This window comes from Mirounga leonina, unplaced genomic scaffold, assembly GCF_011800145.1.
Source record: "Mirounga leonina isolate KUSES-001 unplaced genomic scaffold, KU_Mleo_1.0 Mir_176, whole genome shotgun sequence".
NCBI classification, from domain to species: Eukaryota; Metazoa; Chordata; class Mammalia; order Carnivora; family Phocidae; genus Mirounga; species Mirounga leonina.
The window spans coordinates 37335935-37361671 of NW_023270454.1; the positions used below are offsets into that span (position 1 = coordinate 37335935).

The 25737-nt window shown below is 48.0% G+C and overlaps 2 protein-coding genes and 1 long non-coding RNA gene across 8 annotated transcripts in view; 1 reads left to right on the forward strand and 2 right to left on the reverse strand.

Moving 5' to 3' along the window:
* NR3C2 (nuclear receptor subfamily 3 group C member 2) overlaps nucleotides 1-5384 on the forward strand; it is a 328906-nt gene extending 323522 nt beyond the window's left edge. For all 4 annotated transcript variants that reach the window (XM_035022937.1, XM_035022938.1, XM_035022936.1 and 1 more), the window contains one exon: nucleotides 2729-5384. In XM_035022937.1, the coding sequence (XP_034878828.1) occupies nucleotides 2729-2884 (156 nt within the window). In that variant the 3' untranslated portion in view covers nucleotides 2885-5384. The remainder of the gene's footprint in view (nucleotides 1-2728) is intronic.
* On the reverse strand, nucleotides 477-6421 carry LOC118022259. Its single transcript, XR_004682437.1, has 2 exons — nucleotides 5796-6421; nucleotides 477-1658 (listed from the first exon to the last, which is right to left on the reverse strand). It is a non-coding gene; the product is annotated as an uncharacterized LOC118022259 (long non-coding RNA).
* Nucleotides 6422-11317: 4896 nt separating this feature from the next.
* Nucleotides 11318-25737, reverse strand: part of ARHGAP10 (Rho GTPase activating protein 10) — a 315853-nt gene continuing 301433 nt past the window's right edge. For 2 of the 3 annotated variants that reach the window (XM_035022940.1, XM_035022942.1), the window contains 3 exons: nucleotides 21868-22020; nucleotides 20878-20969; nucleotides 11318-12055 (listed from right to left, as the gene is read on the reverse strand). In XM_035022940.1, coding sequence (XP_034878831.1) covers nucleotides 11967-12055; nucleotides 20878-20969; nucleotides 21868-22020 — 334 coding nt within the window. In that variant the 3' untranslated portion in view covers nucleotides 11318-11966. The remainder of the gene's footprint in view (nucleotides 12056-20877; nucleotides 20970-21867; nucleotides 22021-25737) is intronic. The other variant, XR_004682438.1, reaches the window with a different exon arrangement.

The following is a 25737-nucleotide window of genomic DNA, read 5'->3' on the forward strand; positions in this document are numbered from 1 at the left end:
CCATGTAAACATGGTTAATTCTGGGCTCTTTATTCCATTGAGCTATGTGTCTGTTTTTGTGCCAGTAGCATACTGTTTTGATTATTGTAGCTCTGTATTATATCTTGAAATTCAGAGTTGTGATGCCTCTTTGTTCTTTTTCAAGATTGCTTTGGCTACTTGGGGTCTTTTGTGGTTCCATACAAATTTTAGGATTATTATACTTCTGTGAAAAATGCTTTTGGTATTTTGATAGGGATTGCATTAAATCTGTAGATCACTTTGAGTAATATAGACATTTTAACAATATTTATTCTTCCAGTCCATGAGCATGAAATACCTTCCCATTTGTTTGTGTCGTCTACATTTTTTTCATCGGTGTTTTATAGTTTTCAGGGTATAGGTTTTCCACTTCCTTGGTTAACTTGATTCCTAGGTCCTTTTTTTTTTTTTTTTTTGGTACAATTTTATATGGAGGTTAACATTTTTTAAAAGGAAAAACCATCCTCTTCTACAGCCCTGCAGGCACCCCACACAGAGGGCCGTTGGGGACAGGGAGGAGGAGAGATCAGGGTGAACTTAAACTTGGTTCTGTGTGCCTGCAGCTGGTGCACAGAGCTCTACCTTCGCCCACTGAAAGGTGTGCCCTGCAGTCGAAACTACCAACTCATTCGTGGCACCACATCCGGAGACTGGGGCCCAGCATGGGTTTTAGCTTTCACGGCCACTAGCCCGCCACCTTAGCTAATTTCTTAATTTTTTTTTTTATCTCAATTCTAAGAATCTCTCTCCTGAAAAGGTGAAACACAAAATTCTCCTGTCCCTCGATTTATAGAAGGGGGACCCAAGGACACCAAATTACACAAACATGACCCAGAGCAGATTTTGCAAACTGTGTCCCATAGAGAAAAATGATGTTGTATGTTTGAAGGAGTTTGGGACCCCTCGGGAGGACAGAATTCGGGGGTTTTACCAGCAGAACCTCTCAACATCTTAAGAACTGACATCTTCTGTCCCAGTTCACTCATTCAGTCCTGTGAGGCAGATATACCCCGTTTTACAGATGTAGAAACTGAGACTCAACCTTCACAAGGCAGGTGCCGAAGTGAACATGCCCAGAGTGGACAGTGGCTTGTGCTGTTTTCCAGCTTGTTTGGCCCCAGTGTTCTGTGCATGAAGAACACTTATCAAAGTTCTCAGTCCTTGGAACCTACTTAGGGAAATGCCCCTCTTAAGACTGAGGGCACATACAGGCACAAACAGAACACCGGCTATTCTTCCTGATGACATTTTTTTTATTTCTGGTTTGTGTTAAAGGCCTTTACTGTGCAGTTATTTACTGTCCTTAGGGTTGCTAATTAAGTTTAAAAAAAAAGAAAAAACTCTGAGGAAAAGTTACAGTTGTATTTTCACCAGAATCATTTTATTAAGATGAGAGTGATTCTTATGGCATGTAATATTGTCTGCTTTAATACAGTGGGAAATGACCAAAACTTATTTTTCAAATTAATGATATACTGCATTTGTGGATGGTTGTTTTGTTAACTTACAGAAATGGAAGTGGTTCAGGTCCAGGAGGATGGAAAAAGTCCTTGGGCCAATCAGGTAGGGGAAATAGCTGGACAGGCAAGTAGACGAAGAGATTGTCCTTGCTGCTTGCACTCTTTCTCAACATCAGGCTAAAATAGAAAATGGTTGAGAATGGATAAGAAACACACACACACACACACACACACACACTGGAATGTTGTTCAGCCATGAGAAAGATGGAAGTCCTGCCGTTGGTGATAATATAGATGGAACTTGAGGGCAATATGCTAAGTGAAGTCAGGGAAAGATTATAATACCATACAATATCACTCATACAGGAAATCTAAAAAAGCCCAAACTCACAGAGAGTAGAATGGTGGTAACCAGGGGATGGGGGAAATGAGGAGATGCTGGTCAAAGGACCCAAACTTCCAGTGCTGAGCAAATAAGTTCTGGGGATGAAATGTAGAGCGTGGTAATTTTAGTTAATACTGTATTAGGTACTTGAAAGTTGCTAAGTGAGTAGACCTTAAATATCCTTGCCACAGAAAAGGAAATGGGAATTATGTGACACGATGAAGGTATTAATCATTTTGCAATCTATAAGTATCAAATCAACCCATTGGACACCTTAATCTTACACAATGTTACACATCAGTTATACCTTAACAGAGCTCGGGGTGGGTACTGAAAAAGTCTCAACCCTGCCCACAGCTCAGGGTGAGAAGCTGGAGGAGGGAAGAAGGGGGCGGGGCCCACCCAGGACCAGAGGGAGCAGGACCCATGCCAGCAAAGGTTTTGTGGCCCTGCCCCTCACTGTCCTGGGCCTCTGCCGTGCAGGCTCTGAGCCGGCGCCCAGAGATACAGGCACATGCCTGCCCCACCGAATCCACACATTTATGAATGAGAATTTGGTGCGAGCAATTCAGCGTCCCAGCCACTCTGAACTCTACCTGACCCCGAGGCCACCGGTAGAGTCAGTATTCGATAGTTACTCAGCTCTTAGCCGGATCCGTTGTGCATGAAAGGCACCTTCCGTGACAAGTGATGTGAGCACCCTTCCTCCCCCAAAACAGACGACTTAGCCAAGTCAGGCAGCGTCACAGATGCGCGTCCCTGGTCGGATCTCTGAAGGCCGCGCTTACGCCAGAGTTAGGACACAGCGGGGTGCGGGGATGGGAAAGAGGCCCCCATGTCACGTCCTCTGTCTGTGTTGCAGCTGGTGAGCGACTTGCTGGAATTCTGCTTCTACACCTTCCGAGAGTCCCAGGCCCTGAAAGTGGAGTTCCCCGCGATGCTGGTGGAGATCATCAGCGACCAGCTGCCAAAGGTGGAGTCCGGGAACGCCAAGCCCCTCTACTTTCACAGGAAGTGACGGAGGACGTCTTACCAGGAGAGCTTTGCCTTAAGTTTCCCCATGCTGTTCTACACCCACCAAGGACCCAAGAAATCCGATTTTTAACATGTGATGGTTGATTCTTACTTGTGCAGCAGTTTCTCAAGTTTAAAATCACGTTAAGGGTTGGGAGCCGGGAAAGCAATGTGACATGGATTCGGCGAGACCTGAGCAGTCGGAAGGATTCTTCCCTCTCTGATCCCCAGTGCTTAGAAACACGTTCCTGTTCCTCTGGATGAAAAGCCATATCTAGTCAATAACTCTGATTTTGATATTTTAACAGATGGAAGTTTTAACTATGCCATGTAGTTTCTGGTATCGTTCGCTTGTTTTAAAAGGGTTCAAGGACTAACGAACTTTTTAGAGCTTACCCTCGGTTGCACATAAAACGTATAGTCAATATGGGGCATTAATATTCTTTTGTTATTTAAAAAAACACAAAAAAAGAAAAAATATATACAGATTCCTGTTGTGTAATAACAGAGCACGTGGAGGGGAACGGTAGCCCCCTCGGGGGTTCCTGGCCACCCATGGTCTTCTGCATCACTGGTATACATACCCTTAGCGTCCATTTATTATTTAATTAGAACGGATAAGATGTTAAATGCCTTGGTTTCAATTTCTAGTATCTATTGTGTTGGCTTTACAAATAATTTTTTGCAGTCTTTTGCTGTGCTGTACATTACTGTATGTATAAATTGTGAAGGACCTGAACTAAGGTGTAAGGAACTTTTGTAAATGAGACACATACAAAAACAAAAACAAAACAAAAAAAAAAACTTTAATGGTTGATAGGATGAAGGGGAAAGTATTTTTGAAAGAATTCTATTTTGCTGGAGACTATTTAAGTACTATCTTTGTCTAAACAAGGTAAAAATTTTTTTTGTAAAGTGAAATGTTCTGCATGCATAATGAACCGTTTACAGTGTATTTAAGAAAGGGAAAGCTGTGCCTTTTTTAGCTTCATATCTAATTTACCATTTTACAGTCTCTGTTGTAAATAACCACACTTAAACCTCTTTGGTTGTCTTTAAGCCTTTCTACTTTTTCTGTACTTTTGTTTTGTCTTTGGTCTCCCGCTGGGGGTGTTCGTGGGACTCGAGCACGTTCTCTGGCTTCTCCATTCTGCGTCCTTTGGGGAATGACGTGCTGTGGCGTCTGCAGCTCCTCGAAGGTGTCATTTGGCACCACATGCGAGCGAAGGTCCTGGGAGGGCCTGCAGCTCTAGGAGAGCAGCCTCCTCTCCTGCTTTCCTCTTGAAACAGAATCCGCTCTAGGAGCACAAGGCTGGAAATGCGATGGCCCAGAGAGCATAGTCTCATCCCATTTTAGAAAATCGCATTTTCTCCTTTGGGAAGGAAATGCCAGGCACTCTCTACGTCTGCAGAAGGTGACATGTTCACTTCTGGTCTGGGAAAGGGGTTTTGCACTCCCAAACTGGTCGTGGGGACACGTAGGCCGTTGCAGGGCGCACTAGGAAGATGCATTTTGGCACGGTTCAGTCAGAATCGCGTGGAGACCGCACGGTAATTAGAGGGTTTTTAGATTTTTAAAAGGTAGGTTTTAAAAATTTTATACATAAACAGTTTTGGAGAAAAAAAAAACTACAGATCATATAAGCAAGACAGTGGCACTAACATTTTTAATTCATTAATCTGTTTGGCACTGATGCAATTTATGGCTTTTCTCTTGCCCCAGATCACAAACCTGTCTATCTTTGGGGAAACCTAACAATATGATTGCACTAAATAAACGACTTTGACTAGAGGCCAAATTAATCTTTTAAAAGTGATGATAATCATCAGGTACTCAGTGAAATCACATTATTTTCCAGAACCTAAAAGCTGTCGCTGGAGAAGCCCAAGGCCAGGGGAAGGCAGCGTTGGAATCCACACTTTTCTCCAGGGTTCACCATGCAGGCAACATTACCTTGTCTTTCAGAAGACATCTGCCTTATGCAAGGGGGAACCTGTGAAGGCTGCATTCAGAGGGAGGAGTTTTTCTTACATAATTTGCAATTTCAGTAATTTAATTTATAGGCAGATCTTTAAATACAGTCAACTTACATGCACAGCAATATGAAAGCCACACTTGGAAGGTGATAAATACACAGCATGCAGACTGGGAGTTTCTAGAAAAGAAATGGCTTACAAGAGCAGCTTTTAGCTCAGACTTACGTTTTATTAAATTGGAATTTCAGTGTAACCAGGTTTGGGATGGAGACAGTCTGCGTCAGCTTTTTGTATTAACAAAGTTACTGGCTCTCTATGTGTCTCCAGGTAACTTTGCTTGATTAAACAGCAAAGCCATATTCTAAATTCACTGTTGAATGCCTGTCCCAGTCCAAATTGTCTGTCTGCTCTTATTTTTGTACCATATTGCTCTTAAAAATCTTGGTTTGGTACAATTCATATTTCACCAAAACTCCTTCATATAATTAAAAAACACTAAATTAGTTTAAAATGAAGCAATTTATATCTTTATGCAAAAACATATGTCTGTCTTTGCAAAGGACTGTAAGCAGATTACAATAAATCCTTTACTTTAATCACCTGTTGTTTTGGAAACATTTCATTTGGATGTCTGTAGGAACACCTGGACTTTGTGCCCCTCCACATCTTGAGAATGGTGAGCTTCTACCTACATCCAAGACAGAGTAACATTTTTCCCCCATGTTAGAGCCCCCGTTAGCCACATGTTAATTATACTCTTTGGGGACTGATTTGATGCCTTGTTTCTTACTGCTAATAACATGTGGGTGACTAAAACAACCTGTAACAGTTTAACAAGTACTGCCCACCACATAGCTGCTAAACACTCTATGCACATTGCCTCCTTTCTCTCTACAGCCACAGGGAAGCTTGATCTTTTGTCAGCCTTTGAGACTGACCTGAGTAGACCAGATGTCCCATCTGACTCCAGAGTTCTTCTTCCACACAGTCTTCTCTTGCTCCTTTACCCCGGGGTCCTCTTGGGCCGACGAGAGACTCCACTCCCCACTGGCTAGAATGCTTCTCACACTCCTTACAGGCTGCTCCCCTTGATTTCACTCATTAATATGGACCACGGAAGAGCAGGAAACAATCATCAGCTCATCTTAAAACTAGAAAACATGTAAAAATAAATTCAAGTACATTTTTAATGTGTCATTTAACTGGTGATCATTCAAACTATTTGCTTCCAGAAAGAGAAGACCAGTTGAGCATTAAACAAATTCAACTTCATTTTAACATGATAGGAAGATTTCTGGAACATAACATGGCCATTAAACACAGAACAGGAGAAAAAATGTTTTAAACTTGAGAATCAGGTGCACAAATTTGTTTATAAAACATCTATAAATGCAGTTAATTTTTTCTCAGAGTTTATGGAATTTGACCTATTAAGGGGCAAGGCTTTTCACCAAGGCCCCTAACTTTAAATAAAATCCATCTTAGGCTGTGAGCCCTCTGAGACCAGCAGGAGGCCACACCAGTGTGCACCCTTAATTAAAGTGGGTGTCCTTTCTGACTAGAGCAGACTCATTCTTGGGACAAGGGTGACTCTATTTCTAAGAACTTCTAAAAGTGCTCTCAGACGCAAAAACTCCAGCGGCACACTGAGGAATCATTAGCTAAGAACGAAGCCTCCACCACTGAGACAGCTCGCCACTGCATGCGAGAGTGGTAGAAATTATGCATGGTGATACATGTATAATTAGGCATTTGTTTGCTTCGGTATATTGAATGCCCCTCAAGCAAATAGAATTGTCCCTTTATGTTAAAGTCAGCGCTAACATACTTTTTATAAACTGCAAGTGTACACGGACTGAAATGATTACGAGTATCTCTGGCACTTTAATTTCAAGTCATCCAATTGTTTGTTAGTGCAGCAGTTTTCTTGGAAATCGAACAGTGGCTTCCCAAACAACACTGGAGAAGCGATTAGAATATGATCTGAATGGTCAGCACAGACCAAGACCATACCCAAAGCAAAGTGAACCGCGGGGCAGAATGGCAGGTGGTTAGCTGCAAAGCACCCCAAAATGTACTGTTTTAACAACCACCTTTTATTATTTCTCCTGAGTTTACAAATCAGCTTGGAGGGTCCTGCTGATCTGGACCAGGCTTGGCTGAGTCAGCCCTAATCATGCTTCTGTAGTTAACCAGCAGTCGACTGGTCTAGGATGGTTTTGCTTCGTGTGTCTTCTCATCCTGCAGTGGGCTAGCCTGGGCATATTTCCATGGTAAAGGCAAGGCGCAAGGTTCTAATAAGAAGGACAGTGGAAAGGTTCAACACTTTTCAAGCCTCTGATTGCATCAAGTTTCCTCCTGTTCCACTGGTCAAAACCGGTTACAAGGTCAAGCCTAGAGTCAGCATAGGAGGCCTCCACAAAAATGACATGGATTCAGAGAGGGGTGAAATTTGGGATCATTAAATCAAGCTACCACTAGCAATTACTCTGATGCTTTTTCATAGAATTGATGTTGCCAGGACAGCAGTTTCCGGGTTATCTGTGGTCTGAAAAACCCATTTCTTTGGTTCTTCATGCCCTGGGCCAGCCTGGTCCAGAGAGGGTCACAGCTCCTGTAAAGACTGGCTGAGCTGGGGTGGATCATGCTCCTCCTGCTCTCTGAGTTGCTCTGTCTGCAGCATTGCCTCATTTGCTAAATCCTCCAAGGAAGGAGAAATCTCGACACCAGCACATGGCACTGAGCTGCCCAAATGAATCTGGTGTGTTAACTGTCCAAGTCCAAAGTGCGCGTCTCTTGTTGGGCAAAATGCAGAAGTCTGCTTTCCAATCAAGTTGATCTTCTGATAGCAAGGAATTCCCCAAGGTATTCCTCCAACCAGTAGATTGAGACACTTTTTGCAGACATGAGCATTAGGAGGATATGTCAGGTTACCCAAGTGGGGTAGCAATAAATTACTGCCCAGACCAGTGAAGGAAAAAGAGTGCTGATAAGCTTCTGAGAAGACATTTGCAGAGCCACACCCTCCTGGAATAACCTCTCTGGACAAGAGGAAGGAAGGAAAGTTGTGTGGCTCAAGAAGACTCAAAAAGTCACGGAAAACATCTGGCTGAGAAAAGGAGTCACCAAGACTGGCTTGGAGAGATTGGAGGGGAAACGTAAGAAGGTGAGAAGGGGCTCAGCACGGAGGTGAATAGGGAACAAAGACAAAGCCAAGATGACAGAGGCAGAGTATGTCCTTGGGAAGGCAGGGAAAGGTGAGACGATGTAGAGGGGAAGACCAAGCATTGGCCTTTGGAGAAGGACCTGGAGAAAAGCAGCGAGTGGCCGGAGACAGGAAGGGGGGGCAGAGACTAATTCCCACCACCGGGCCACCCTGCCGGCTGCCTTCTCCCATCTCCACTTACTGAGCTGTGTTTCCGGCTGCGCACCCCTCAGGCACTTCACGTCACCATTGGTCACACCATCCCAGTGAGGTCGGTAGTGCTCTCTCCACGGAAGCAGAAAGAAGTCAAGTTCACTTGCCCAAGGTCACCAAGGTATAAAATAGTGAAAAAGGGTTCAAAATAGGTTGTTTTTAATCAAGACTCATACAGGTAGCCACTGTATTAGTCCCCTAGGAATGCTGTATAAGGTTGATTAATGCTGCAAGTCTGAGATCGAGGTATTGGCAGAGTTGGTTCCTTCTGAGGGCAGTGAGGGAGGGATCTGTTCTAGACTTCCCTTCTTGACTCGTGGATGGCTGTCTTCTCCCTATGTGTCTCTTCACATGGTCTTCCCTCTTTGTGCATCTGTCTCTGTGTCCAAATTTCCCCTTTTTATAAGGATACCAGTCATATTGGATTAGGGCTCACCTGCAATGACCTCGTCTTAACTAATTACACCTGTAACAATCCTATTTCCAAATGAGGTCATGTTCTGAGGTACTGGGTGTTAGGATTTCAGCATATGAATTTGGGAGGGGGAGTGCGAATCAACCCAAAACAGCCATTGTCCCCTACTGGCTGGCCCCCAGAGGCAAGATGGTACAGGAGAAAGAACATGATTAGCTGACTGAACCTGAGCAAGGCTCTTTGTCCTTGAAGGGCCTCCATTTTCCCATCTATAAAATGGGATAAATTCTCCGGGCTCACTCAGTCACTATACGGAAAGAATGAGTTAAACACCCGTCACTGGCACAGAAAATCTACTGCTTCCCCCGGCCCCCCTGCCCCGTGCCCCCAACTGCATATGTTTCTGCTACTACAAAGGAAAGGAGGGGAAAAACCCCACAAGCTCTTTGGCTCTAATCTCACATGGCATCTTCTTTACAGGCACAGAGGTCCCCAGAACAGGTCCTTGGATGATGCAATCAGATGTGAGCCCCATAGACAGCCCCATGGCAAGCAGAAACACAAAATCTGAGTGTCTGCTTTTGCCCAAACCTCCCTTGGTGACTCTCAATGAACACAGGCTGGAGGCCTGGTTCGAATGAGGTGGGCTGAGAGGCCAGAGCCCTGCAGATGCTCGGGGGACTGGCCACGCCCATGCAGCAGAAACACAGAAACAAATACACCCTATTCCTCATCTGGGGAAGTGAAGATGATCTGCCAGTGTAAGCGAACACCTCACGATCCCGTTACTAAGTATATTCTGGGCCAGACCCAGAGGGTAGCTCCCTGCCTGGACGCCTTGGCAAGCCTGGCCACACCAGTCCCCATTGGCAGAGGCAAACAGCCCTGGCTGCCCCCTGGCGCTCCTCCCCGGCTCGCCACAGGGGGGTTCTGCAGGGCCTGGGGCTGGAGGGGACCTCACACCCAGCATGTTCTGAGGCTTCGCGACCACCCCATTGTCACCCTACGGAACACAAATGGCCCTGACACCAAAGGTGCTAGTGACAATCATAGTGGTGACAAGACAGGGGACAGCAGGTCCCATTAACTAAACATATACTACATGCTGGGCATGCCACTCGGGTTACATCATTTCAAGCCAAACCTCTGGCTATCGTTTGCTTTTTAGGAGGCAGAAACAGAATCAGAGTCAATTTAATCGACCCAAAATCACACAGGTCGTCAGACTTAGTAGCAATTTCCTTGACCAAGTGAGGGGCAGTAAACACACTTTGGGGGTTAACAGCCATTGGGCAGGGACCAGCAGGTAGGGTGCACCTCACTGTCAAGGATGGAAATTGCCCATAAGCAAGCAAATCAGTCAGGTCTTGGTGCACGTGGGCTTATCTGTAAGGCCCCAAAGGGATACAGCAATTAGGAAAACTGCCAGCAGATCACTCCCAGCGCTATACTGAGCCCACTCCAAGTGCCCAGACGTTTGCATTGTCCCACAGAGGGCTTTCTTAAAGTGGGACACATCAGTAAGGCCTTCTCATAAACCAAATTCCCCTTCCACATCCCTAAGCAGGGGCGTGAGCAGGGAGTGGTAACTCAGAAAACAGGACGCCAGGGCTGGCCGTTGTCATGTGGCCCTGGGCTCTCGGCAGTCCCAGTCCTCTCCCCTGGGCCCACAGGTCAGTACTCTAAATTAGATTGCACTCAGACTGTCTTTTTTTTTTTTTTTATGTAAAACATGGATGCTTTTCAACAGGCCCATTCCCCTGTCTACCCATCACCCCAAACTTGACACCCTGCCTGGTCCACGGAGGTGACTTCAAACCTGATAACCAGCAAGCTCTCGAATCAACTCATCTGGAGAGGAGGCAGTAGACACATCCTTCCTGTGGCAAATTCTCAGGAGCAAAGTCTGACAGGCTGAGGAGCCTCCCTCCCGTGGGGAAGAGAGACCCGCCAGGCCTCCACAGCAGGCCCTTTGGTGGGGCAGGCTTCAGAATCAGGAGGCTCCTAAAAAGGAGCTCCACACTCCAAGGACTCCAGATCAGGGGACAAAGGAGAAGTTGGTTTAGTCTGTGTCTGGGAAGAAGGACGAAGCCTCCCAGTGGGGCCCGCCCACAGCTGGGGTGCCATAAGGGGCAGGGTCATGGCTGAGACTCCTCCAGGAACGGTCTGGATGCCTGACCGCCGCCTGGCTGCCCGGCTTAATGCAGATGGAGAGATTAGCGCTGAGGCCTGGAAAACAGAAGGAATATGGGGTGGGGTGGGGACGGAGTAGCCCAGTGACGCGAGTCGGGAAGGCGGCCCTCCACGGCACGGACGCAGCTCACGCGCAAGCCACCGGGGGGCAGAGCCCCAGCCCCACTCCTGCTCAGGAGTCACACACGCCTCGGGGGGCAAGGCGTGTTCAGGGGGCCGGACGTGGCCCTCCAGCAGTTCACACACCAGAGAAGGCTGCTGCCGTCAGGAACACGGCCTGCTGTGGATAAGCAAGGCTCCTTGTTACTAAATTCTACCCGTGGGCGTGTGCCAGCAACACAGGAGAGGGAATTTCTACGCACCGGGTGCCAAAGCATAAAACGTTACAGGGGGAATGCATTCCACGATCTCTTCCCCACATTATGACACACAAATCAAATAGTAAATTACGTTTTATTTCATTTACAGAGAGCTTGGGGCGAAAAGGTGGCGTTTGGGAAACAGCACACGGGGAGAAGCACCAACGAGAAGCCGGTTATAAATACGCCAGTGGGCTCTAAGTAGAGGGAAGGTGGGCCCGGGGTGGCCGTCTAGGAAGGAGCATCTCTCCACTGCCCTCTGGGTTTGGACCCGTCCCCCACCTGCCAGGAGCAGCCCCCTCCACACCCCATCAACCACAGCCAAGAGCACAGCCTGCAAACACCACCGTGAGTAAGTACAGTTCCCTTTAAAATCTCAGCAGCAGGTGCCCAGGGGGCTGCCCGGTGGAGCCGTCACCAGCGGGGGAGGCTGGGCAGGACGAAGACTGGATAATTAAAAACTCACAGTCCGAAGTCCCGAGGCTTGACATATGAAAAGTCCATCCTGTTAACGCTGATGCTCTTCTCCCGCTCCACAGATCGATGCAGTTCCCGTGCGGTACGTCCTCTGCCCCCGCCTCTGGCCGTAGGCCCCCCTCCCTGCCCCTGGAGTGCCCATCGGTGATATGTAGTTCCTGTGTCCAGGTGGCTGTGGGTTCCGTCCTGGAGGGCGAAGGCACGTTCCCAGGTGCCAAGGTCCACGTGGGGCCTCACCGGCCAGACACTAGAGCAGCTTGACGTAATTCTGTGGGATCAGCCCCCTCTTGCCATTCAGGGTCCCTTCTAGCCAGCCAGGTTCCCTCGAGGTTTGCACTGAAAAGAGAAATCACTTTTTAGCAAAATGCCCCCAAGCCCTTGCTTCCTGTGGAATTCACTGCACCGCTGTGTATCTTAAAGGCTCGACCAGAAGAGAAGGGGGCCCACGGCTGGGCTGTCTGGTTACAAATCTGCACAAGCGATATTTATAGGATCTGCCCCTCGGCCACTACAGCCCCCATCATTCCTCCTGCAGCAGCCTCCTAACCGGTCCCCCAGCTTCTCGTCTGGCTCCTTCCAATCCACCATGCACAAAGGAGCTCAGTGAACTCTCTAGAACACAGAGCTGATCACCTTTGCTGGCATGTACAGGAACAGACCCCAGCTTCTCCTGGTCAGGTGCGCAGATACCCGGTCCTGCCCAAACCCGCAGCCTCCCCTCCGACTCCCCACCAGCGCGGTGCCTTCCACCTCGAGCGCCTTCCCCCCCACCTCTCCACCAGGTGGTCTTGCTCTCAGAGACCTCTAATGTCCTGACCTCTGGGCAGATGCCCTCGACCATTCTCAGCACTTCTCAGGCCTCGTCTGGGCACCTGTCTGCCACACAGAATGGGGTGCTCCTGAGGGCAGGGCCTAGGCCGCACATACCTGGGCACAGTGCCTGGCAAACTGCTCATGTCCAGGAATATCCATGGCAGATACAGAAGAGAAGCACTGCAGGCTGGACAGGAAAGGGCACAGAGTCCAAGCACTTGTCACCAGGGTTTGGAAGTAAAATACAGAAGCACTTAACCCCCAACTGTGGGCAAGCCGCCACTCAGGCCTCGACCAGGGCCAGGAGCGAAGTGGCAGCTGTGTGGAGAGAGGGGAGGGAAGGGGAGGGGAGGCGGGGGACCCCCCCCCCCACCTGCAGACCGGCCCGGAGCTGGCTGAGCCGTGCAGCTGCAATCCCCCCCAGAACAACTACTATGTATCAGAAACCCGTACACACAGACATGTGCCCACCACACAAAAGCTTCCGAAACAGTACTTCCCTCGCTGTGCGCCATGCACTCTTTACTCTCTTCTGAAACGCTGACCGCAGCTCAGCAAATGGAGTTCATCACCCACTAATGTGTGGCAGCCCACAGTGCGACCTCCACACGGCTGCTCCCTCGGCTCAGATGCTCCTCTCCCCACCTAGGCCTGGAGGACGCCTCCTCACCCTGCAGGGAGCAGCTGAGGTGTCCCTCCCTCCGAGACTGTCCTAGCGGCTCCAGACTAGGTCAGAGCCCCAGTAATACACTGTACATGTTCCGTGTGTGTGTGTGTGTGTGTGTGAGAGAGAGAGAGAGGGAGGGCGGGAGGTTGACTATGACTCTCCCTCTCTAATCTAGGTTCTACCATGACACAGGGACCCTGCACCCCCAGCACCGTGCCCGGCACATGAGGATTTGTTTAAAGAATGAATAATCGGGGCGCCTGGGTGGCTCAGTCATTAAGCATCTGCCTTTGGCTCAGGTCATGATCTCAGGGTCCTGGGATCGAGCCCCGCATCGGGCTCCCTGCTCAGTGGGGAGCCAGCTTCTCCCTCTCCCTCTGCATGCCGCTCTGCCTACTTGTGATCCCTTCTCTCTCTCTCTCTCCGTGTCAAATAAATAAATAAAATCTTTAAGAAAAAAAAAAAAGAATGAATAATCAAATGAACGAGGTATATGCTTTCCAGGCGGTCTGGCAGCCAGTCACCTTCTTTGCTCCCTCACTGATTTCTAGCCTGAAACTGGTCCTCAGAGCAGGATTTTTAAAGGCTCTCCCTTATTCCAAATCCCCCAAGCTGGCAATGTCAGCAGAAGCCGCTGTCAGGGGAAGGGGACTGGATTCCATGGGAAAGGCTCCCAGAGGTTGTGCAACTTGGGGGCCTCCGTGGAAAGGGGCCCCAGGCTCAGGACAGAGAGCCTGGAAGGGAGACTCCCAGCTGGCGGGTGCCAGCCAGGTGCACCGGGAGCTACTGAACCCTCAGGGCCCCACGCAGCCTCCTCTCCTGCAAGGTGGGGCTACCAGCACTTAGCCTAGACGACTGCTACAAGGAGTCTGTAAAGTAGCTCATGGAAGAACACCTTGGAGGTGCTCATTGTTTCTTTATACACCACAAACGCCCACTCCCACACAGAGTAGGTATTAATAGACACAGGCTGAGCAGAAGAAAAAGAAGGGCAGTTCCCCATGAAGCTGGAGGTGAAGGAGGCCTGATGTGGGAAACCAGGCGAGGTCGAGAATCCTGCACCAATCCTCTCGCAGACCAGGGGGCTTCTCCACACCTCATCTGCTTCTTCTGCAGCCCTCATCTCTCCAAAGGGCAGGAGAGAAGGGTCACCAACGTAAAGAGGGGACTGAGGAGACTCTTGCAGTATCCAAGAGCTTGGAAATGGCCAAGGCCTGGGAATGGGATGGAGGAGGGCCAAGCACCCATAGCTGGGCTCCCCAGGCCCGGGAAGGTGGCTCAGAGGTTACAGATGAGGCCTGTGAGGGTCTCACCACCTCTGTGATGACCCAGTCCCTCCTGGGAGCATCAAATCCCAAAAGACCCATCCTAGGCTCCCTGCTATACTTGGCCGACCAAACCGCTTCCTCCAATGGCAGAGTGGTAGTTTCATGTGTTAACTTGGTGAGGCCATGGTACCCACGTGTTATTCTAGATGTTTAGATGTAATGAACAGGGAAATCAGTAGACTCTGAGTAAAGCACGTCCAGGATACAGGTGGGCCTCGCCTAATAAGTTGAAGGCCTTAATGGAACAAAGAGTGGGCTCCCTCAAAGAAGAGGGAACCCTGCCCTTGCACTGCCTTTGGACACGGACTGCAATGCCTCCCTGGGTCTCCAGCCCACCAGCCTACCCTGCAGGTTGTGCATTTCCCACAACCGCATGAGCCAATAGCTATCTATGGAAAACGATTCATTCACTGACAGGCATATCCCATGTGTCTGTTTCTCTGGAGAACCCTAATGCAGGCAGTTTCGGAAATAACGGCCTCATTTTGGGGGAAGATTCTGACTCCAAGAGGCAGTGAGTATAAGAGAAATGAGGTCCTGGCTGGAACCCTGGCTCCTTCATGACTGGGCAACCCTGGATGATTTACTTCAGCGCCTCTGACTGCCACGCTCCTCATTTTGAAGAGGGGAAGCAGTAACTCATTTGAAGTTGCTGCAAAGACTAAAATGAGACAATTTACATGAAGTGTGATGCCAGGCATCCACCAGGTCCATGTCCTGTGCAATGCAGGGAAGTAAATGTGTGTGGGTGCCCGTCCCTGTAGACCGTACCCTACCTGTCAGTGTCAGCCGCGGAGCCCCTGCCCGCCTCATGCTGCGGGAAGGCCAGGGCATGCAGCAAGACAGCTGTGAGGAACTGCATGTGTGTGTCCTCCCAGAATTCATACACTGAAACCCCGACTCCCCATGGGATGGGATTAGGAGGTGGGGTCTTTGGGAGGTAGTCAGTTCCCTGACGTTGGGCTACCGCCGGCCACAATCCCGTGGGCCACAGGTCAGGAGCTTGCTCCCCACACCGAGAGGCTGTGCAGAGGCAGCCAGCTGCTCCTTACAGACTCCCATGCCGCAGAGGTGACACAGCAAGGTCCTCCTCCGCAAGCGCCGGGGGCGAGAAAGGGCCCAAGCTACACACCCTGTCCTGCCGCTTAGCAAGCCACACAGCCTGAAGAACCCGGTAAGTATGTGATGACAGTTACACCAATGCGCTCTAGGACAACTGCTTTTACGTTATAATGTATATATAACCTAAAATTTACCATTTTGATCATTTGGAAGCATGCAATTCAGAATAGTCACAGTGTTGTCTAACCACCAGCACCATCTCCATCCCCAGAGCTCTTACCCGTTCCCAAACTGAAACTCGGTGTTCCTTAAACACTAACTCCCCAGCCCCCTCCCTGGGCTCCTGGGACCCTGCATGCTACTTTGTCTTTATGAATTTGCCTGTTACAGATATTTCATATAAGTGGAATTATACACAATTTGGCCTTTTGTGGCTGGCTTGTTTCCCTTAACTTAATACCTTCAAGATTCACCCACTTTGGAGCATGTCTCAGAATTTCATTCCTTTCACGGCCGAATATTCCATTATACGTATATCTACCACATTTTGTTTATCCGCTCATCCGTTAAGGAACATTCAGGTGTTTCCCTTTTGGCTACCGTGCAAATGCAGCTGTGAACACGGGTGTCCAAACACCTGTTTGAGTCCCTGCTTTCAAATCTTCTGTGTGTATATCCAGAAGTGGAATTGCTGGACTGGATGGTAACTCTGTGATTCATCTGTCTGAGGAACTTCCATTCCATCTTCCCGCAGCTATGTGCACCATTTTACATTCCTACCGGCAACGCACAAGGGTTCCGATTTCTCCACATCCTTGCCAGTGCTTGCTCTCTTCTGTGTTTTTGAGAACAGTCATCCTAATGGGTATGAGGTGAAATCTCACTGTGCTTTTCCCACGTCCTCCTCATTTACCGTCCTATAACAACAGGAGCACAGGAGCCAGCGGCAAGAATAACTTGCAAGAAGCTTTCTCCAGAACCGAATATGGACTCAGTTCCAGTTTGGGTGGGTTTTTTTTTTTAGCATAATAAAAACAATATATATGACAAATATTCAAGTATTATGACGCATCACCATAATACAGTGAATACTGGGAAGCCACCAGCGCATGACCGATACGGGGGCCTCGTCCTGGGTTGGTTCCTCTGCTTAGCTCACCTAATGCCCCTACCACCTCGAGGTGACCAGTAGCTTGAATGTTCTATTTCTCATCCTCTTACCCCAGCTAGGTTTAAATCACAGTTTCATCGCACGTGTACAGATCTCTAAATAATATGCTATTTATTTTGCTTATTTCAGAGCTTAGCCAGAACCACATTACATACAGCCTTCTGGCACTCACTTTTTTTTTTTTTTTTTTTACTTAACATGTAAGGATCCCCACAGGTACAATTGTTAGAGTACAGGAGTACAATTGTTGGGTTGTGGGGTCTGTACAGATTCAACCTGCCAAGATAATGCTAAATTGTTTTGCAAGGATTACTCTTTATATATTCGAGATCTTTAAAAATGAATCACCAGGAGTTTTAAAAGATTAACCTGGGCCACACCTGCTCCCCAAGGCATCGGCTCAGCCACATATCCACATGGAAATGAACAAAGTCGGGGGGTCGCTGCTGAGAGATGGCCAGCTCCCGGAAATCCTCCCACCAGAGGGCCCCCCTCTTTGTGCCTGGCAGCCTATGGAGGGACACCACTCCCCAGTCTGACAGGAGGGTCTGCCAACCGAAAAGCTGCCTATCTGGAAAGAGAGCAGGACTGACTGGTCACCAGGCAAATGTGCTTCTGGAGTTCCCCGGGCCCGGAGAGAAGGGAAGGTCCATACGGCAGTCACAGGAATATAAGCTGCCCTGAGACTTTACAAACACGGCCCTCCCTGGGGGATATGGGAGACACTGCCCCTAAACAACCGCTAAGCATTCATGTGTCTACAATACAGATCAATCTTCAGCCTACAATTTAAACTCATAACTTACGTCCAGGTCCACATGGTAAGAGCAAAAGAGCAAGGAACAGCTATCAAGCTACTTCATTACTAAAGATCCCTTTCTCTTCCACACTCTGCTTTAGGGTTTCTCACTGTTGTATATATTACAAACCACATAACTACTGATGATGCGGCCCACGGGCCACTTTGACCTGGATTTTGTCTTTACCAAAGGCCACTGAATGCCATAAACCAATTTTCTTTGCTGCCCATATGAGGTACAAAAGGCGATTATACTGCAAGAGCATTTATGATAGCCGGTAAGGCTCCAGTGGACAAGCGAACACAGGGAAAAGGTCTCGGACATTTTAGAGGCCAAAGTATTGCCGGTGTGCAGAAAAGAGGTGGTCCTGGCCACATTCCTGTGGCTGGTGCTGTCACAGCGGCCACCCGGAGCCCTGCCTCGCTCCACAGAAGTTGAGGCCGGACGAGCTGCCCTTCTGTCCTACTCTGTGTCGGTCCCCGGAGAGGAAGACCCCAAACCATTCAAGGAAGAGCTTCACTACACATCCTAAGCAAGCACACAACAAATTATGCATTTTCTGCTAAGAGATCAATTATGCACAGAGATGAAGGTGCAGACTAAAAAGAATAAATCCTGTTTAAGGGCCTTTCACTTTCCGTACCCTTTTAGAACTAGCCCAAAGACACCGCGAGGGTCACGGTGTACGTTCTGAATGCATTCCTCTGTGTCCGCCGTGCTTCTCTGTGCCGTCACTGCAGGAGGGTCACAGGGAGCACGCGCAGGACAAGGAGCTCACATAAAATAAGACGCTAATATACTTGTGTAGGAGAAGGGGGCAGCTGGCCTGAGGGAGAGACTGAGGAACCACTGTGCCAGGGACCCAGCCAGAGCTGGACACAGCACTACAGAGCACCGAGTCGGAGGGACACAGACCTTGGCTCAGAACGGAGCCGGTCCCCGGCTCCCCACAGGGCGCCAAGTGTGGCTCCCTGCTCGGCCCCATCCTCCACGGACGTCTGCGCTGTTCTCAAAGCCCTACCCACACCCGTGGCCCAAGATGCTGCTCTGACACCGCATCACTCTTGTAGACATCCGTGAAGACTAGGATGGAGAATCTGATCCAGAGAGAACTTAACTCATCCAAAGGCACAGAGAAAGCAGAAAAGCCAATCTGATCTTAAGCAAAATAACTGCAGGGTTGATGATCCATAGTTACCTGCTCTCATCACTCTCCTCTTCCTGAACACAGTGAGATACTGGTATGTGTGTGTGCGTGCGTGCGTGGGGGGGGGGGGGGGACTTCAGAGGTACAGCAGTCAGTCTCTCGTGTCTGACATCTGTTAGCCTTTCCCCTGTTACCCATGATGGCAGAAACTGGATTTGGTTGAGGTCCTGACCATCATTCACGTGTCTGTGTGCCCAGAGGAGGGGTCCCTGCGCCCAGTGTGGTTCAGATTGCCCTAAGCCCTGGCCAGTGATGGGTTTGGAGTGAGCATCTGACCTTGTTCTGACTATTGAGACGTGAGGGCAGGTAAACGAAGGAAGAAGTTCTGGAAAAGTTTTCTCCTTCTTAAAAAAAAAGAAAAACAAACAAAAAAAACACACAAGGATGAGGCACCCCCCTCTGCGAGGGTCTAGCATAGCTATGATGCCTGGACTGGCAGCCATCTCGTCCCCATCGCGGAAGCCAGCCCCTGTCCACAAGCTGTGAACGGCTCAGCAGAGATGGCTCTACCGTGATTTTGATGTTGTCTTTGAGAATGTGAATTAGCCAACGCTTCCAGACTTAATCGCTGTAGGAGCTAGTCTATTTTCACGACTGATAGCCGGTTGTATCAGTTTCTTGCAACCAAAGGCATCCTAATAGATACACCTCCTACCAAGGTAAACATCTGATGAACAATATAGCCTAAGGGGTTTCAGAAGCTCCCAATCAGGTCTCATCACCACACAATGTAAACGTTCACCATCACCTCTCAAATGTCTCAGTGTTCTGTCCTGCCACGTGGTGGGCCAACATGCGAAGGGCCTGGAGTAGGGCAGACTTTTTACCATGCTCTCCTGGCAAAATCACATGTGTGTGTGTCATGGTGACAGAGGAATGACCTTGCTTCTACTCCAAAAATAAAATTTCTCCATAAAGTATAATTCTGCTCTATGTGGGGTTCTGGCGGGAGTGTTGTTTGTTTTCTGACACTATCAGGAGTTCCTGGCTCTCAAGAGTACACATCACACACACAAATCTATTCTAAATGAGGCAACTTGCGGGGCGCCTGGGTGGCTCAGCCGGTTAAGCGTCTGATGCTTAATTTCACTCTTGATTTTGGCTCAGGTCATGATCTCAGGGCCGTGAGATCAAGCCCCACGTCAGGCTCCCCACTGGGCGTGGAGGCTGCTTAAGATTTTCTCTCGCCTTTTCCCTCTGTCCCTCCCCGCTCCTTCTCTAAATATAAATAAATAGGCAAATTGCTTTCTAAAAGACAATCACCAGCAAACGCTGCATTACTGACAATATACCACTAGGTGTTGTGTTGATATATTCCATATATTCCAAACATTCTGGCTAACCCACCTTTCCATTCCAAGCATCTAAGATCCTCACTGCCTCCCCAGAACTCTTTTGGGCAGCTCCACCCACATGCATCACTGTTTCCACAGCAACCCATGAATTTCAGAATGAGCAAGACTGTTAAGGAAGAAATCAGGAGACGGGGGAAAAGAGACAAACAATGAACCATAGGAGAAATCTGTGAAATACTAAGCCAGGCAAAGCTCCTAAACGCTTGTGTGTGAATATTAAAGACTGGGATAAAATCCACACCCTTGCTTCAATGTACAAAGTCAATACCCAGATCCAGAGATTCACACACTATTCAAATGAGCAAAGATCATGTAAAGCAAAAGAATGGCATGGGAACTATAAACCAAAATTTTTTGACAAGAGTTCTCTTCTGTAACTCAGATCTGGCAAACCTGACACACAGAGGAGGCTTGGCTGGAGACTCTGGGAGAAGAAAACAAAGGATGCAAATTAGAAGTATTTCTTAGTTCCAAGTGGCACTGGCTTCTCTACATCAGGAGAAGGATGTCCTGAGCAAAGATTCACAAGAGTTCAAAGAGCTGGAGAATCATCAAGATGAAAGCAGAAGTGGAATTCCATAGCCGCCCCCCACGCCCCCCGGCAGCCAACTGGGCCAGCTCTCTCCTGCCCAAAGGGTCAAGGGATGGACGTGTGCCCCTGACAAGCCCACAACCAGTGACTGCTTACTCCAGATTGTAGACATTCCGAGGGGGGACAGAATATATGCTACCACAGAGCTCCCACAGACACTTACCATCCTCAAAAATTGCTCCTATTTCAAAAGACAATTCTGAGCTGTGTTCTGCTTCACACGGATACACTGCTCGAGCCTTCCGACTGACAATGCTGAGAAGGGAACATGAAAGACATGAATTAAAAGGTGAGAAACCGGGAGGGGAAACCTCACCTCCCCCCAACCCCACCCCTTCCCACACCTCATTTACACAGCACCAGTGGGAAAACTCCTTCCAAAAAAACAAACCGACCAACCAACCAACCAACCAAATAGCAGCGAAGTGAACATCGGGCACATCTACAGCACTTGATTTTCAAGTAAATGATGGGTTTCAAATTCAAATCTTTCTTCTGGGAGCTTCTCTGAGAAGCTTTCACTGAACCTCATCACCTAATTCTCCTCTCTGCCCGGTGGGATGCCCTTTTCCCATCATTCAGCATTATCGGAGCCACAGGGTATGTTTACTCCTAAGCGCTGCATTCATCTATTAGGAAAGCACCAGTATCTTGAGACAGAAGGTGAGGCAGTGAAGGGAGAGGCGCGCGCACCGAGTGACTTGGGGCAGTGCTCAGCGGACATCCCTCTGTCCACGCGGACAGTCTCCTTCCACACCACTCTGGAAGGAGTTTGTTGTTCTGCGCTGGGTCTTCGCTATTTGACCCCCTCCGCCTGCCTCCAAAAGGCATTTCAAGGCTCAGCTTCTCACCACTTGTCAAAATGCCCTCTGTGCCCTTCTGGGGAAAGAGCACACCAGAGGAGGAGGGAGACCATGGTGTTAGCCAGATGCAAACTGAAGCAGAAGGAAGTGCCCCACCTCACTGGAGTGGGGAGAAGCCAGTGAAGACAAGAAGAACTTCAGCCTACCACCCAGGACGAAGGGCTTGCTAGGCCAGCACTTCTGCGAGAACCTGAGCAAGCCTCTTTTGTGCGGGGAACACAAGAAGCTGCTCAGGTTGATCAAGCCTGTGTGCTGCCCCTGTCTTCGACATCATTTTCCATACCCCGTACCTTTCCAGCGGCTTGTCCACTATGGCGGCAGGCAGAGAGAGGGGAGAAGGCGGTGGCTTGGGCGAAGAAGGTGTGACCACTGGGCTGCAGCTTGGTGTGGCTGGGGACTGCGTGTTAAGCCACTGGACCATGGGTGATCTCGTCTGGCAGGGACTGCAGATGGAAATTTGAAGGACAGGGTTAATAGTATAAAGGCCACAGAGCACCAAATACGTGACACCCCATTCCTAAATGGCTAAGACGATAGCTTCCTTATCTCCCCCAATGACTAGAACAGGACAGAGTTCTCACTGGTCTGTAGCCCCAAGAACCACAATCCAAAGGAGAGATGCCTTGGACTTCTCCAGGTTCATGGAGAAGATCGAGTCTTGTCCAACCTAGCACCGTATCAGTTCACTAATTAGGACACTAGAATCCAACTGCCGTGACCAGTTACTTGGACTTTTGAGGTGCTCATGTTCTCTGCTTATAAGGAAAGTGTCAGAATCTACAGTCAAACTCATGACCTGTCGATCCAAAAACCCAACACATGGCCTTTCAGTGTTTAAAGCTGTTTCATCTGGTCATACACACAGGACAACTCAGAAAAAACTGCCCCTAGGAATCAAGATTCCTCTAGAGCAGACCAAAGACAGCACTTAAGAGAGAAACCCATGAACAGCAAAAATCTTTGGGGACCTTAACATTCCCTAATATTTGCAAATTAAAAAAAAAAAAAAAGCTAACGTAAAAAGGTCAGTGAACAGACTCAGGGAGGGGCCTCTAACCATGAAAAAGAAGGCAATAAATAGATGCTGATCTGAATTAAATTACTCTTTAATTATCTCCAAACTAGAGGCTTGTGACTATGGTATATGAAGCTTACTTTAAAAGCACAGTGATGAAAGCTGCTCGCTTCAACGACATTTTCGACACACATGTATTCAATGGCTGCTACACCCAGATGCTCTTCACCTCAAATTCACCCTCTTCAGCTAAAACCAGTTTCCGTGAGCAGCTTCCTTATCCTTCCCCATTCCTGAGCATTACCTTTGCTTCTTTCCTCTGCAGCAGAACTAACATCAAATTCAGTCCATTTTCGCTTCCAATAGCCCCCAGGCTGTCCTCTTCTCTACCTTCTCATCACGTTGCTTCGTGCCTGTGTCTCCACTGTGGTCTCCTGGCTCAGCCCCCAGTCCAAGTCCTCCAACTCGAGTGGCTCAACCAGCCACCCTCAGCCACCTGAGACCCAGGCTGCCCCATCCGTCTCCCCAAGAACGAGTGCGTTCCCCGACCTGTCCTCTGCCTGCTCCCTGATGGGTCCCGCACTCTGCCTCAGGTCTCTCCTCACCTCTCAGGCTCCCCAACCCCTCTGCCAGCCCCAATCTGTCCCTTCCTCAGCTCAGCTCCAGGCCTGCCTCCCCGAATGCTTCTCCTTTGGTCTAAGGCACAGATCTCTGAAGGCCCAGCCCAGTAAGAAATAGGAGGGCAGGTTGGCAGGAGTTATTCTGTGATGGTTTCAGAGATCTTTCTTGCCTTTGGGGTAAAATCAGGTCTTTAACTCCTTCCACAGACCTCAGAGAGCCAGGCAGAGTGCTAGGCATATGAAGTCTTCCATGAACATCTGAACAACCATTCTACCACTACAATTGGATTTTACAAATCAAGTACATGAAATATTGCATTACTGACTTTATAGATATTTAGTACACTAGAAGGTCTCCTATCCTTTGACCAGTAAAGGGGAGAGGGGCTCACATTTTAAAAAACATTATTTTTTGAACCATTTATTTACAATCCCCCGATCCAGCCAATTCATGTGGAAGTCGTAAAACCTATTTCATAACCAAGCAAAGAAACCTATAAATCTCAAATGATCTGTCTTGCCAGCACCAAAAGTCACTCAATGCCTTGTCAGAAAATGAACCTTAAGTGGTGTCTTCCTAATCAGGAAGGGAGAAGAAGGCGTGAGTGAAACTCTGACAGAGAATTTAAGACCGCACTTAGCCAAACAATTGCCATTTCATCTCCCAGCAATTATTCAAGGTGCTCGGAGGGTGGTGGTGGCAACAGATGAGATGTTTTACCACACCCCCATCAACGCTTCCAGGTCATAAATAGCCTAGTGATTAAATGATGGCCATCCATCTGCAGAGAGGGAGGACAGCTACAGGATGAAGATAAAGTAACAATGGCGACTATATTTATAAGGCTCTTTAAAAATAAAGATCATAAATTGTATAGCTATTATCTACTTAATCCTCACATCTTTTTTTTTTTAAGTGATTTGCTTTTCTGTAAAGGAAATCCTTTTGGAAAGTGAAAGAACTGTTGGCATAGCAGGTGTTATAGGTCTAAGCCTATCCCTTAACTTGGCCTTCTCCATCCTGTCCCAAAACAGGGACTCAGACTCAGCAATCCTTGTTCAGGGTCAAGTTCTCAACATTAGCCATTTTTGTTTGCTTTCTGTGATCTTTTTGATGTCCTTCAATATACAGATGTGCTATGTGATCCAGCACTGACCAGTTCACCCAGATAACCGTTCAGACTTCCCACTGAGACTTAAGTTTCTATATTCAATTTCCTGGGTTTCCCCCTACAGCATCTCCGAAGCCTGAGCCAGTCACTTCTCCTTCGGATTTCAGGATCGCACACGGGCAAAAACTTTGTGAGGTGGAATATTCAAAAGAGGGAGCAAAACCCAAGTCTGGAAACAGTCTCAGTGGGGAGGAGGCATCAAAAGTCACGTGGAGAATCGGAAGTCCTATGAAAGAGGAGACCTACGTGGCAAAACAAAGTTTGGAAAACAAACAGAACAGCTGCTGGGTTGGGTACTAGAAATGTTTCACAGGCTTCTCCACTGGAAAAGAGTGAGGAAGAGGCAAGAAGTGGTTAAGTAAATAGAAAGTCCTAAAATGAGTTCTCACCTCAGCCAACAGAGGTCCAATAACGACATGTCTCATAGGGGTCTCCCACAAGCACACTGCCCAAATTGTTGTTGAAGGCAAGAAATTGTAAGCGTAAGCTTCTTTATATAAACCACCTCCTCCTTTACAGAATTTGGTGGGGTCCTTTGTTTGTTTTGGGGGTTTTACTGTAATGAAGATCAGAAATTTTTTAACTACAGTTGACCCCTGAAAATGCGAGAATTAGGGACACTGATCCCCATGCAGTCAAAAATCTACATGTAACTTTTGACTCCCCCCAAAACTTAACCCTTGCTAATTGCCTTCTGTTGAACTTCGGAAGCCTTACCGATAACAGTCAATTCACCTATATTTTGTATGTTACATTTGCATTATGTACTGTATCCTTACAATAAAGTAAGCTAGAAAAAATGTTTTTAAGAAAATCGTAATGAAGAGAAAGGACACTTACACTACTGTACTGTATTGAAAAAACCGACATCGAAGTGGACCTGTGCAGTTCAAACCTGAGTGTTCGAGGGTCAACTGTATTTAATGCTCTAGATACACTATTTATATTTTCCCAAAAAGCAGCAGAGGAAAATATCGTTTCTGAGATTCTCTTTCTCATCTCTGATTTAACACACTGGGCATTTTGGAAATGGCAGACCCCAGCAAAGGTCTCTCAGTTTTTCTCAGCCTGAGCCCTCAGAGAGAATTAAGCCCTAAGGCATCCAGGTACATAAAATTAACATCTCTCCTATACATCTAGAATGGTTCCAGCTACCCATGTGGTGAGAAACAATTCTTGATGTGCTTCTCATGTTCTGCACTCCTACTGAGCAGAGGCATTGGCTGCCTTTCTCCTAGACTATCTTTCCAAGGATGTCTGTAGAGCAAACAGCCTGGGGAGATAGAGACTGGGTCTCCCCGTGGAGAAAAAAGCAGGCTTTACTGCTCATCATAGAAGATCTGGGTTTCCTAA